A 13658-nucleotide genomic window follows, 5' to 3' on the forward strand; every position below is an offset into this window, starting at 1 on the left:
AGATAAATGCGAAGTGCTGCATTTTGGAAAAGCAAATCAGAGCAGGACTTATACACTTAATGGTGTGGTCCTAGGGAGTGTTGCTGAACAAAGAGACCTTGGAGTGCAGGTTCATAGCTCCTTGAAAGTTGACTCGCAGTTAGATAGGATAGTGAAGAAGGTGTTTGGTATGCTTTCCTTTATTGGCTAGAGCATTCAGTACATAAGTTGGGAGGTCATGTTGCAGCTCTATAGAGCATTGATTAGGCCACTTTTGGAATATTGCATGCAATTCTGCTCTCCTTCCTATCGGGAGGATGTTGTGATACTTGCAAGAGTTCAGAAAAGATTTACAAGGATGTTGCCAGGGTTGGAGAATTTGAGCTATAGGGCGAAGCTGAATAGATTGGGGTTGTTTTCCTTGGAGTGTCAGAGGCTGAGGGGTGACCTTATAGAGGTTTATAAAATCATGAGGGGCATGGATAGGGTAAACATGCAAGTCTTTTCCCTGAGGTTGGGCAGTCGAGAACTAGAGGGCATAGGCTCAGGATGAGGTGAAAGATATAAAAGGGGCAGAGACTCGTGTGTGTATGGAATGAGCTGCCAAAAGAAGTGGTGCTGGCTAGTACCTTTACAGCATTTAAAAGGCATCATGGGTATATGAATAGGAATGGTTTAGAGGGATATATGCCCGGTGCTGGCAAATGGGCATAGATTGGGTTCGGATAACTGGTTTGACGAGTTGGACAAAAGGGTCTGTTTCCATGCTGTACATCTCTGTGACTCTGTGACCCAATTTTCTGCCATTCATTAAATATTCCCTCATTTTGTTCCTTCTTCCAAAGTGCATCACCTCACACTTATCAGGGTTAAATATCAACTACCAGTGGTCTGCCCATCTGACCCACCCATCTCTATCTTCCTGTAACCTACAACCATCGTTATCCCTAACATCCTACCAATCTTAGTAATCAAATTTAAATAATTTATTTTAATCTAAATTTAATTTTAATTAATGACTAAATTATTTCCAGTCTTCAAACTGTTAGCTTAAATTTGCACCTCAGTGAATGATCTTGATTAAATTAATTTGTTTCAATTATTTAAAAAATTTAAATAAATTGTTAGTTAAAGTAAAATAAAAGTAATCAAATAAATCTGCCATTTGCTTAACATTCCCTCCACACTTTCATCTATATCGTTTTTGTGTATAACAAGCAATCAGGGTTCCAGATCCTGGACACTGGCCTCCAATCACTCACAAAATCTGCCAGTATTTCTTGTGTCCAATTAGTAAGCCAGTTTCTGATCAATCTTGCCAAGTTACCCTGAATTCCATGTGCTTTAACCTTCTCAATCTGTTTCCCATGTGGGATCTTGTCAAAAGCTTTGCTTAAAATCCATATAAATGACATCAACCGAACATGTTGAGGTTGTATAGGATGTTGGGGATGCCTCTTCTGAAGTACTGTGTAGTTCTGGTTGCCCTGCTATAAGAAGGATATTACTAACTTGGAGAAAGGCTCAGAAAAAAACTTACCAGGATGTTGCTGGGAATGGAGGGTTTGAGTTATAAAGATAGGCTGTGACGCTTTTCACTGGAGAGTAGGAATGTTGAAGGGTGACCTTCATTGAGGTTTTACAGTTCCTGTGCCCACACCTCCTCCCTCACCTCCATCCAAGGCCCTAAAGGAGCCTTCCACATCCATCAAAGTTTTACCTGCACATCCACTAATATCATCTATTGTATCCGTTGCTCCCGATGCGGTCTCCTCTACATTGGGGAGACCTGGACGCCTCCTAGCAGAGCGCTTTAGGGAACATCTCAGAGACACCCGCATCAATCAACCAAATCACCCAGTGGCTCAACATTTCAACTCCCCCTCCCACTCTGCCGAAGACATGGAGGTGCTGGGCCTCCTCCACCGCCGCTCCCTCACCACCAGACGCCTGGAGGAAGAATGCCTCATCTTCCACCTCGGAACACTTCAACCCCAGGGCATCAATGTGGATTTCAACAGTTTCCTCATTTCCCCTTCCCCCACCTCATCCTAGTTTCTAACCTCCAGTAACTCGACCTGTCCGGACTTGTCCGACCTGCCCAGCTCCTTTTCCACCTATCCACTCCACCCTCTCTTCCCTGACCTATCACCTTCATCTCCTTCCCCACCTACCTATTGTACTCTATGCTACTCTCTCCCCACCCCCACCCTCCTCTAGCTTATCTCTCCATGCTTCAGGCTCTCTGCCTTTATTCCTGATGAAGGGCTTTTGCCCGAAACGTCGATTTTGCCTGTCCTCGGATGCTGCCTGAATTGCTGTGCTCTTCCAGCACCACTAATCCAGAATCTGGTTTCCAGCATCTGCAGTCATTGTTTTTACAACATTTAATAGACATTTGGAGATTTACATGACTAGGAAAGGTTTTGAGGGACATGGACCATACGCAGCAAGCGGGACTAGTTTGATTTGGGAACATGGTCGGTATGGACGAGTTGGACTGAAGGGTCTGTTTCCACGCTGTATGACTCTACGCTTTGGAATCTGTTCTAAGAAGGTTCACTTAGCTGACCCTGGAAATGAAGAGGCTGTCTTATAGGGAGAGGTTGAGTAGGTTGGGCCTGTATTCATTGGAGTTTAGAAGAATGAGAAACAACCTTATTAAATATAGAAGATTCATTTGGGATTTGATAGGATAAATGGCAAGGTCATAACTCCTTGCGAAAATCTGAAACAAACACAGAAAATGTTGGAAAAGCTCAGCTGGTCCAGCAGTATCTGTGGAGAGATATAGAGTTAATGTTTTGAGTCTGGCTTTTAATGCTGGCCTAGCTAGTAGCACCAGCATGTTGTGAAAACACTAAGAAAAAGCAAGATAGGTATTGCATGCTGTAAACACATCATGTATGTACTGCAAACGTATAATATTATAAACATTGACTGACCTTGCTGGCCGTGAACATAACCTCTGAGGTGACATTCAGCTGGAAGATGCTTCAGCTTGTTAATTGTTCCTGTTTGTTTAATTCATGAAATACCATGGGGACAGCAAGAGGAACTTCCAGCCTTCAAACTGTTAGCTTAAATTTGAACTCAGCGTGAATGATCTTGAAATCTATATCTTAGTCATACAGCCAAAGTCTTTTCTTGCAAAAAAAAAACTTAGAGATAAAATAAAGTATGTAGAATTAATGTGTCAACAGAACAATGCTGGTTGGAAAATTAGATTTCAAACATTTGCTGCAAACTTGCTTCAACAGAAAATCCACAAGAGGTCTTAATTTCATGAGAAAACTGCATGCAAATGTGAACTAGAAATGTCGAGATCATGTACTTGAATGTTTAATTTTAACTGAGATTCACCAATGCCTTTAGAATAGCCTCTGTTTCCTTCCCTTTTAAACATCTTTTGCCAGTCAAACTAACTGCACTGGATGGATCTCCAATTTTCCGTGTTTGCCATGGTAAAGTTCTAAGCTGCCTGTGGAGTCTCAAAAGTTGGAACTTAACTGAAAATCTCCACTTGCTTGAAATTACCTAGTGTTTGCAGTGCAGTTTGTAATTTTACTTTATAAGTCGTCTTTTACGGTTATTTATGTAAAAGTATTCTCTCTCCTACCCATATATGATTAGTGCACTTTGGGTTACAAAATTGATCTGCTTCTTTACAGAATGTGTTCTTGGCTATCATTAATGACACCTATTCTGAAGTCAAGGATGACAAAACATTAAAAGAAGTAGATTTTGACATTTATGATGTGTTCAGAAAGGTAGGAAATTAATTGTGCTCAGTTATTCTGTATACAGGCATTATTTGCATTTTTATTTATGTTGCACATATGAATTTGTTTTGAGAGCTGTCATGGTTGTCAGTAAGTTATTAAGCATATTCTGTGAGAGGTGAGTACTATTTGTTAAGGTGCATTTTCCTTAAATACTCCTTTGCTCTGTCACGTGTTGCTGCCTCTCTCCCCCTGCAGTAGTGGAAGAGGGAACACCAATTCTTCTTGTGATAGGTGATAGAGTTAGAAACATTCTGGTTAGCTTATTACAGCAGCACTAATGAGATTCAAAGTGACTACTTATTCAGGGTAAAAAGAATGTTCTGAACTGTGGAAATTCTTCATGAAACTCTGGCAATCCTCCAGCTGCACTGTCAGGGCCATTTGACTTCTGGCCTTGGTACAAACATGAACAAAGAGCTGAGGTCCAGAATCGCAGTAAGAATCACCAAGTCAGAATTTGACCAACTGTGGTATCAAGAAGCCTTTGAAAAACTGGAGTCGGTGCAAGTCAGGGATTAAATTAATTTGATTCACACTAGCACGAAGGAATATGGTTACGTTTAAAAAAGGAGAAAGTGAGGTCTGCAGATGCTGGAGATCAGAGCTGAAAATGTGTTGCTGGAAAAGCGCAGCAGATCAGGCAGCATCCAGGGAACAGGAGAATCGACGTTTCGGGCATAAGCCCTTCTTCAGGAAATTCCTGAAGAAGGGCTTATGCCCGAAACGTCGATTCTCCTGTTCCCTGGATGCTGCCTGACCTGCTGCGCTTTTCCAGCAACACATTTTCAGCTACGTTTAAAAAAACCCAGCAAAGAACTGCAGATGCTGGAGATCTGAAGGAAACTAAAACAGAAATTGCTGGAGAAACACAGCAGGTCTGGCAGCATCTGTGAAGGGAACAGTTCGAGTCCTTCTTCAGAACTGGTAGCAGCTAGGAAAAGGATATTAATTATGCTGATGACTGAGGGCAAGGCGACTGTTGATAGGAGACCAGGAAAGAAGAGAATATAGTTGGGGTTATTAGATGCCAATCATCTCAGTTCCAGGTCACTATTGCAGGAGATGCTCAGGTTAGGGCCACAGCTCAAACATCTTCAGTTGCTTTAATGACGTTCCTTCCATTCATGGTCAGAAGTAGGCGTGATCACTGATGACTGCACAATGTTGAGCACCATTCAAGTCGTCATACTGAAGCAACTTTTATTCTCATATAGGGAGCCCTGGACAACATTTAGATTTGGGCTGATAAGTGACAATTAACAGTCATTCTATACAAATACCAGGCAAGAAAAAATCTAAGCATTGTCCCTTGAATTGCCACAAACACCATTTTGTCAAAGGCTAGTCTGGTCAGCAATGTCAAATTCCATGAAATAATAAAAACAATCAGACACTATTGTCAGATTTTTCAATCCAGTTTACCCTGAGTACTTTGAGTGTAAAATGCAGAACTAAAATGTTGGAATGCACTTTGGATATAGTGGAAAAATTCAATGAAGGGCCAGAAGGCATGAGAGATTTCAGGGTTGGGGTGGGTGAGGACATTTTGTGACAGAAAACGGAAAAACACAGAATCTGCCTATTTTCCCACCTCAAAGATTTATCTAGATCAATTTTACATTAGACTTACGGCAAAAATAGCAAGAAAATTCATCATCATGAAGACATGGATTTGTTTGGTATAGTCAATGTTTAGGTGATTTCTAAAAATCCCTTTGCAACCTTTAAACCATCAGAATGGGCCAGATCCTTTGGTCTGCAGACAATCATAGATTGGATGTACTCCCAAACATACTTATTTGGTACCTAAAGGAGACTGGGCATGCTGACTCCGAGAATTTTAAACTTTTTATTGGCAGTTCCCAGTCCTGCATGGATATCTCTGATTCTGAGTTACAGTTGGACACTTGGAAGAGGTCTTACTTGCTTACCTGGATCATTACCCAGGGAATGTTAAACTAATTAAAAGCTTGCATAACTCTTTGATGACAATGGGCTACTGCACAGCGCCAGGGACCCGGGTTCAATTCCTTGGGACTTGGGCGACTGTCCATGTGGAGTTTGCACATTCTCCCCATGGCTGCGAGGTTTCCTCCGGGTGCTCTGGTTCCTCCCACAGTTCAAAAATATGCAGGTTAGTTGAATGGACCATGCTGAATTGTCCATAGTGTTCAGGGATGTGTAGGTTACGTGCATTAGTCAGGGGTAAGTGTAGGGGAATAGGTCTGGGTGGGTTACCTCTTGGAAGGTCACTGTGGACTTGTTGAGTCGAATGGCCTGTTTCCACACTGTAGGGATTCTATGAATAATCACAAAATGGATTACTCTAATAACCCACTCCTCTCCCCAGAAATGCTATCCTAACATCGGAGTCTTCTTGACACATTGCCACCCTTCATGTGACTCTCCAAAAGGTCTCCTATGGCACCCTACCATGTTATTACCCTGCTTGGCTACCATTCCACCCAACTACCAGCCTATCCACTTGCATTCATTTACTTACACACTTGAAAATTACTTCAACTTCCTGAACATTTTTTGATGTGATAGTGAATCAACCCTTTGCAAAATATGGCAGCTATTCTATTATGGGAAAAGGCATGTGGCTTGGCTTTCCCAGATACTGTAAAGAAGGATTCTGATATCAGATACTCTCCACATTCATGAAGATGCTGCAAAAGGATGTCCCAGAGTCATAGAGATGTACAGCATGGAAACAGACCCTTCGGTCCAACTCATCCATGCTGACCAAATATCTTAGCCTAATCTAGTCCCATTTGCCAACACTTGGCCCATATCCAAGTTCAAAAGTGTGGTGCTGGAAAAACACAGCAGGCCAGGCAGCATCCGAGGAGCAGGAGAATCGACGTTTCGGGCATAAGCCCTTCTTCAGATTCCTGAATTCCTGGCCTGCTGTGTTTTTCCAGCACCACACTTTTCAACTCTGGTCTCCAGCATCTGCAGTCTTCGCTTTCTCCTACTTGGCCCATATCCCTCTACACCCTTTTTCATATACCCATCCAGCTGTCTTTTAAATGTTGCAATTGTACCAGCCTCCACCACTTCCTCTGGCAGTGCATTCCATACACACACATAGAAAAAGTTGCCCCTTAGGTCCTTTTTATATCTTTCCCCTCTCACCCTAAACCTATGCCCTCTAGTTCTGGACTCCCCCACCCCAGTGAAAAGACTTTGTCTATTTATCCTATCCATGCCCCCTCATAAATTTCTAAGGTCACCCATCAGCCTCTGATGCTCCAGGGAAAACAGCCCCAACCTATTCAGCCTCTCCCTTTAGCTCAAGTCCTCTAACCCTGGCAACATCCTTCCCATCATGAGACCAGAATTGCACACAATACTCCAAAAGTAGCCTAACCGACATCCTGTGCAGCCACAACTTGATCACCCAACTCCTATATTCAATACTCTGACCAATAAATCAAGTATGTTTTTCCCTCATTTTTGAAGGCAGCCCGTTTTCTAGCTGCCCCATTACTTGTGAACATCTGCCCCCAATCAACTTTTGAAAGATCTTGCATAATAGCATTAAAATTGGCCTTCCTCCAATTTAGAACTTCAACATTTAGATCCGATCAATCCTTTTCCATCACTATTATAAAACTAATAAAACTATGGTCACTGGCCCCAAAGTGCTCCCCCACTGACACCTCAGTCACCTGCCCTGCCTTATTTCCCAAGAGTAGGTCAAGTTTCCACCTTCTCTCGTAGGTACAACCACATACTGAATCAGAAAATTTTCTTGTACACACTTAACAAATTCCTCTCCATCTAAACCTATGGCAGTCCCAATTTATGTTTGGAAAGTCAAAATCCCCTACCATAACCACCCTATTATTCTTAGAGATAGCTGAAATCTCCTTCCAAATTTGTTTCTCAATTTCCCTCTGACTATTAGGGGGTCTATAATACAATCCCAATAAGGTGATCATCCCTTTCTTATATCTCAGTTCCACCCAAATAACTTCCCTGGATGTATTCCCAGGATTCAGAGCTCAGTTTGTAACATCAAAATGCAGGACTGGGAGAAGCAAACAGTGTTTGCCATTCCTTGCAGATTCAGGCTAATATATAGGAAAAAAATTGTTCTCCCTGGATATTAATGGTTATATTACCTGTTCATATGAATAAACAGATTTTAAAAAGTTATATTTGTCAGTGGAATACAACGATGCAGTAAGAGCTTCTGGGCTTACAATTCAAAATAAATATAAATTTTATCTCCTAAATGTGAAGGGTGACTTCTAATGTAATAAAATGGAGATTGTTTAGATGGTCACTTTAATAGATGAAGTATTGTGGTGTGTTATTCATTACAGGGCTACTATAGCTTCCTTTTGAGACTCAATCTAAAAAAACCATCATCTCTTGCCCAACGGCCGGCTGTCTCCAAGGGTGGCAAGGAAACTCAGAAAGCTCCAGAGGATGATTTTGAGAAGTATGACCCAAATTCTGCATTTTAATTTTGGTACCTTTCAATCCACCTCCAGTGTCACTTTTTGTAGACTTAAGCAGATGGAAACATCAAAGGCATGTATGGTCAGGAATTTCCTCAGCATTACTCCAACTTTCGCACTGTAACTCTGCTGTATTTTTTTCACCCTCTCAGTGAAATCACAGCAACGTCAAGGAACTACCTGTATCATAATTTATCATTGGCTTTGCAAATAAAACTAATGTGTGAAATGCTTCCACAGAGGCTGGTACCTTGTCACCCTTTATTTACACATGGAGAGTCCTTGACACTAATTCGGCTCCCTCAGAGCCAGCTGTCAGAGAGAACAGGATGTCTGATGCTTCTGTTTACATCTGTCAGCCAGGGCTCCCTGATTGGACCAGACTAACAGCCCCAATCAGGGAACTCATACTCTATGAAGTCTACCTGGTTGTCCTTCTTACAATCAGTTGAATGTGAAACTGATGCGAACATGCAAAGTCGTGCAGCATTGCACTGAGTACTTAATGAGGGCTGCGTCTACTTGCCTGAGTTCTGTGTAGAGTTAGCTAGAATATTTGAGTTCTCTTTAACAACTTATATTGACTAAATTGAGATATAAACAAAAAGAATAGGAATTAACCAACAACTGTTTTAGCTTATGCTGCTTTTCATGAATATGCATTGGGTAAATTGTCAACTTGGCTCAGGTTTGCTAATGCTTCTGAGGGAGAATGCTGCAATTTCAAAGACCATTCTATACCTTAAACACATAGCAGGTGATTTTATTTGGGAGTCAGTCATTGAAAGCAAAATGTTTCCAGAGCGCCAGCAATTTCAGAGTGTGTTCTCATTTCTGCTGGGATGTCTCTAAAACACCACTGCAACTGACTTGTGTGGGGTTCTGCTGCATGGCATCAACACTGTGCAGATATCATGGAAGGAATGGTTGCCTTTACAGATGTTGGAACCATGCGCTGCTGCCTCACAGCACCAGGGGCCCAGGTTCGATTCCATCCTTGGGTGACTGTCTAGTTGGAGTTTGCACTTTCTCTGTATATGCATGGGGTTATTCGGGGTGCTCTGGTTTTCTCTCACAGTCCAAAGATGTGCATGTAAGATGGATTGGCTATGTTAAATTGCCCATAATGTTCAGAGATGTGTAGGTTAGGTGGATTAGCCATGGGAAATGTAGGGTTACAGGGTCAGATTAGGGGTGTGTGTCTAGGTAGGATGCTCTTGGAAGGTCAATGTGGACTCAATGGACTGAAAATCCTGCCTCCACACTGTAGGGCTCTATAGTTCATGCAGGAATCATAAGTACCATCGTAGCCATAATGATGGTTATCTCCCCACTCTCCTTTTATCTTTGGTTGACCATAAAGATTAGAATTGCAAATAGAAGTCCTGCAGTCTCCCCTCCCACTGATCATTAAGAGCGCTGAAGTTCATTCCATTAGCAGCACAATTGTACGGTGGGAATGCAGTGTGTTTTCTTCTCTTATAATGACAGTGAGTCTAGATCCTCATCAGCCTCTCAATAAATGCCTACTTAGGTGCCAGGAAGCCATCTGGATCAGATTGCCCCAAGTTGTTGCAGCCTGAAAGCAGACCCATGCATGTGCCAAAAGTCCTTGATTGGACAAGGCAACCATCCATCTTGCGTGTTGTAGCCTTTGGATTAGGTTAGGTAAGAAAGCACCTTCATTAATGGGGTGTAAGGCAAAATTAAGCATTATGCAGCAAACCTACTGCAATATGTGACACCCTTGAGTGCCTAATTGGAATTAAACGAAAGGTTGTATATAATTAAAATTGTACAATTATTATGGAGTACTGGCAGAATAAAGTTGGCACAGCAGCTTTCAGTCAAATACGTCTATTAAATATCGTGGTACAGAATATGGATTGACTGTTTTGGCATTGGGTGAACCATTGTGCCCAATGACAGAATAATAGGAAGTCTAAAGAGAAGGTAAAAACAATTTGCACATAAAAGTGGCCTCAGAAAGTAAATTAGTTATAATTTCCTTGGAGAACAAAACGTGTTGTGTGCTCATGGAGTGGTTCCTACCTGAACAACAATAAAAACAGAACTTTCAAACATCTGATCATGGTGAGATACAGTTCATGGCACAGCAATGATTATATTGTATGGACGTACCAGATTAGATGTTAGCACTGTTGAGCTGCCTAACCACGGTTAAGCTGGCAAGGGCAATGCTAAAATTTGTGTCAGAGGCATCTAATAAAGTCGGCTGGATGTTTAGGTAGGAATTGGTTTGGCTCAAACAGCTCCCATCATTGCTGAGCCAATTGACATTTAGTATCAAGATACAGATAAGTTGGGGTTCACTCATACCCTTAACGTTGAGCATATTTATGGAAGTCTGGTGCTACTCAAGACTAAGTTCTAGAATGGGTTTAAATTAGAAAATCTGAGAATGATTTGAAGGTACCAGTAGGGTGGACAAAGTTTAAAAAAATCACACAACACCAGGTTATAGTCCAAAAGATTTATTTGGAGGCACTAGCTTTCGAAGCACTGCTTCTTCATCTGGTGGTTATAGAACCGAATCATATGCCTTCAAATAAACCTGTTGAACTATAACCTGGCGTTGTGTGATTTTTAAAGTCTGAGAAGGCTTCATCTTTGATCCACAATTTTGCAAGTGCTAGTAATCAGCTCAGAGTGTTATTTTGATGTCTGGAAACAGTGCAATACCGGATAAATTGCAAATAATGTATATACTATAGAGAAAATGAAATAACCACAAAGAAATATTGTTGTGGTTACTTTATATAGTAAGCCCATGTTTGATTTTCAAAATGTTAATGATCTCATAGTGAAAATGTTACACTAAGTGCATCTTACGAAATGTCATAATTATGAAGTATTTATTTAATAAACATGAATATGAAAGTAGTGAATAAAATGCTAATATAAACGATGACTTGTTTTTCATTAATGCTTCTAGGGATGAAGATGAAGAGGATAAACATACAGAATCTAAATTGGTGAGATATATATATAATAAAGTTGCTTGATATCCAGTATTGCTTGGAGGTCTTACATTTTGAAGGATTGTGTAAAATAGATTTATTTCAGGTTTTGTGGTTACTTTAAAAGAGGTATTTGAAAGCTCACCATGGAATTAGAATTTTTTTAAACAAGGTTTTCTCTAAATCACATGACTGATAACTCCTAGCTTTGTTGTAAAACCCTGCTGTTTTGGACAGTGACTGGGTGGGAAAGGTGTTTATTTTATCTCGTTTGGAGGGAAGCAAGACCAGGATGAATTGGAGGGAATTCTGTTAAAAAGCTCCCCAACTGCTCTTTCTAATTTCTGGGGGGGGGGGAAAAAACCCTCTTTTAGAGCTCTGGCTGAAACCTATTTATTATTTTGAAAGCATGATTGAAGGAAGTTTCAAGGAAGTATTTTCTGAGCATGCTGTGTCTTCAACATTTCAGTGGTTTAACCCTGAGATTAGCGAATTGACCACATGTGCCAGAACATACAACAACCACTCCAGAACTGTCAGTGGTCATTTTTGAAAGTAAAAGGATAAAACAATGAGCCAAAGGTCATATTTCCTCAGAAAGTCAATCCCTATGGGGAAGTCTTGCTTTGTCCTGTTTTACTGAAGAGAGTGAGGTTTGTGTGTGGGTTTTGGGGATATTTTGAGGGATAACTATGTATATTTCCAAATTACTGACTGAATATGTCAACCAATTTTGGCATCTTTATTGAATGATTTTTTAATAATAAACTGATTATTGTGTTTATTTTAAAAGTAACAGGTTGATATGTCTTTTTGTTTAAAACTGATATAGATATTTAATTGGTCAGTTAGGAGGTAGTTAGAAAAAGTGTCTTGATTTTGTGTTGTGATGTATTGAGTAGCGGGTTAGAGAGATGTGCACTCCTCCAACCTTCTTCATAGCAATCGGATTAGATAATTCATGTTGCTTTCTGCTTAAAAATAATGCAAAGGTAGTAGTTAATCTGAATAGGCAGGCATATTATCATCATGTCAGGATATGCTGAGTAATGAAAATGCTCTTTGTCTTTTACTTATCCTTATCAAGGTAATGCAAGATTAATCCTCTGTTGTATAATCTCTTTGAACATTTTTATATAAACCATTAGGTTATAATCAATTTAGAGGGCTGTAAAGATGACATGTCTTTGTTAAGATTAAGTAATTTGTCAAGAATTCATATTCTAAACATTATATTTGACTATGAAAAAGAATGAATTATTAGGTAAAATGTAACATGGGCAACCATTCCATCTTTGTAATTGCAAAAACCAAACTAGTATCCTCACTCAATAGGGAAAGCACCTTAAAACGGATAAATTGTCTGTGTCAGGGCTAGATCCTTCAGCAGGGCTGTCCCTAGGCCTTCCTGACATGGTAGTATTCAGCTTGAGACAAGAAGGTAGCAGGGTTCCCAACCACTTACTTTCTCATCTGAATAAACATGCCCCACCTCCATGCAAATTTGGGGGAGGGCTTAACATATCAGTCCTGACACTGCCTTTGATCTTTTAGGAATATTGTGCTTCTTCACTTAATGTAATTGCAACAACTCTATTTGTTCTTCCACGTTGTTCCTATATATCAGGGATTTCCAAACTTTATTTTATGGTGGCCTAGAATTAAACCTTGAAAATTGTCACAACCCCTCAGTGGAGACTGAGTGTGGAGTAGGCAATGGAGCATTGAGTGGGGGAACCTGTAAAAGGCCAGCTCTTATAAATTGATCAGAAATCCATGGTTGCCCAATGCGGTCTCAGAGTTTGGTACCCCAAAATTTCAGCTTGCATCCCAGTTGGACCCACACTTTTGGAAGCCCTGCTATCTATGGTGAAAAACAAAGAATTAGCGCTGATCCTTAGGATTCTATATCAATGCCTCCTCAGTACATCTCTTGGTTTGTTTTGCAGCTTTGGTCACTGTTGCTCTGCCTCTCACCACAGTAAACGGCTGGAAGAATTGCCATAAAGAGAAAAGGGCATAGTCAGAAACCTTGTGAGGGTTCAGGACAAACACCTTAAAAATTATCTACATTGGAAAAATGACAATGTGTTTGAAGGAAAATGTCTCCTGAAACCTTGCCTGCATTTTAGCTGAGGCCCCTTTAAATACTACTAAAAGTAGTGGCTTTTCAGAGTCCACTGCACACGCTTAGTAGGCAGCTAGAAGAACCGGTGGTGGCATTGTGAGGTCTTACCTTCATTATTTGCACATATCAATGATCCCCAGACTGATTAAAGTGGGATCTCTGGCTTCTGAATTGGGTTCTATCTGATGAATCAGAACAAGTAAATAATCAATGAGAATCAGGAAATAATCCTTCATCAGACTTTTGTTACATTTTTGCCCCATTTTGGGTGTTAAGTGGGTAAACATGAAAATTATCTGCTAAGTTTTAT

At 40.6% G+C, this 13658-nt stretch overlaps 1 protein-coding gene across 1 annotated transcript in view; it reads left to right on the plus strand.

The window, feature by feature from the left end:
• The window catches only part of LOC122556993 (polycystin-2-like protein 1), a 64463-nt gene extending 53196 nt beyond the window's left edge, over positions 1 to 11267 (plus strand). Inside the window, exon 10 of the mRNA XM_087995554.1 lies at positions 11196 to 11267. Coding sequence (XP_087851680.1) covers positions 11196 to 11201 — 6 coding nt within the window. The 3' untranslated portion in view covers positions 11202 to 11267. The remainder of the gene's footprint in view (positions 1 to 11195) is intronic.
• The last annotated feature ends 2391 nt before the right edge of the window (positions 11268 to 13658 follow it).

The sequence above is a fragment of the Chiloscyllium plagiosum genome, unplaced genomic scaffold (assembly GCF_037043375.1).
Source record: "Chiloscyllium plagiosum isolate Xiang-an unplaced genomic scaffold, Cpla_swu_hap1 HiC_scaffold_16, whole genome shotgun sequence".
Lineage (NCBI taxonomy): Eukaryota > Metazoa > Chordata > Chondrichthyes > Orectolobiformes > Hemiscylliidae > Chiloscyllium > Chiloscyllium plagiosum.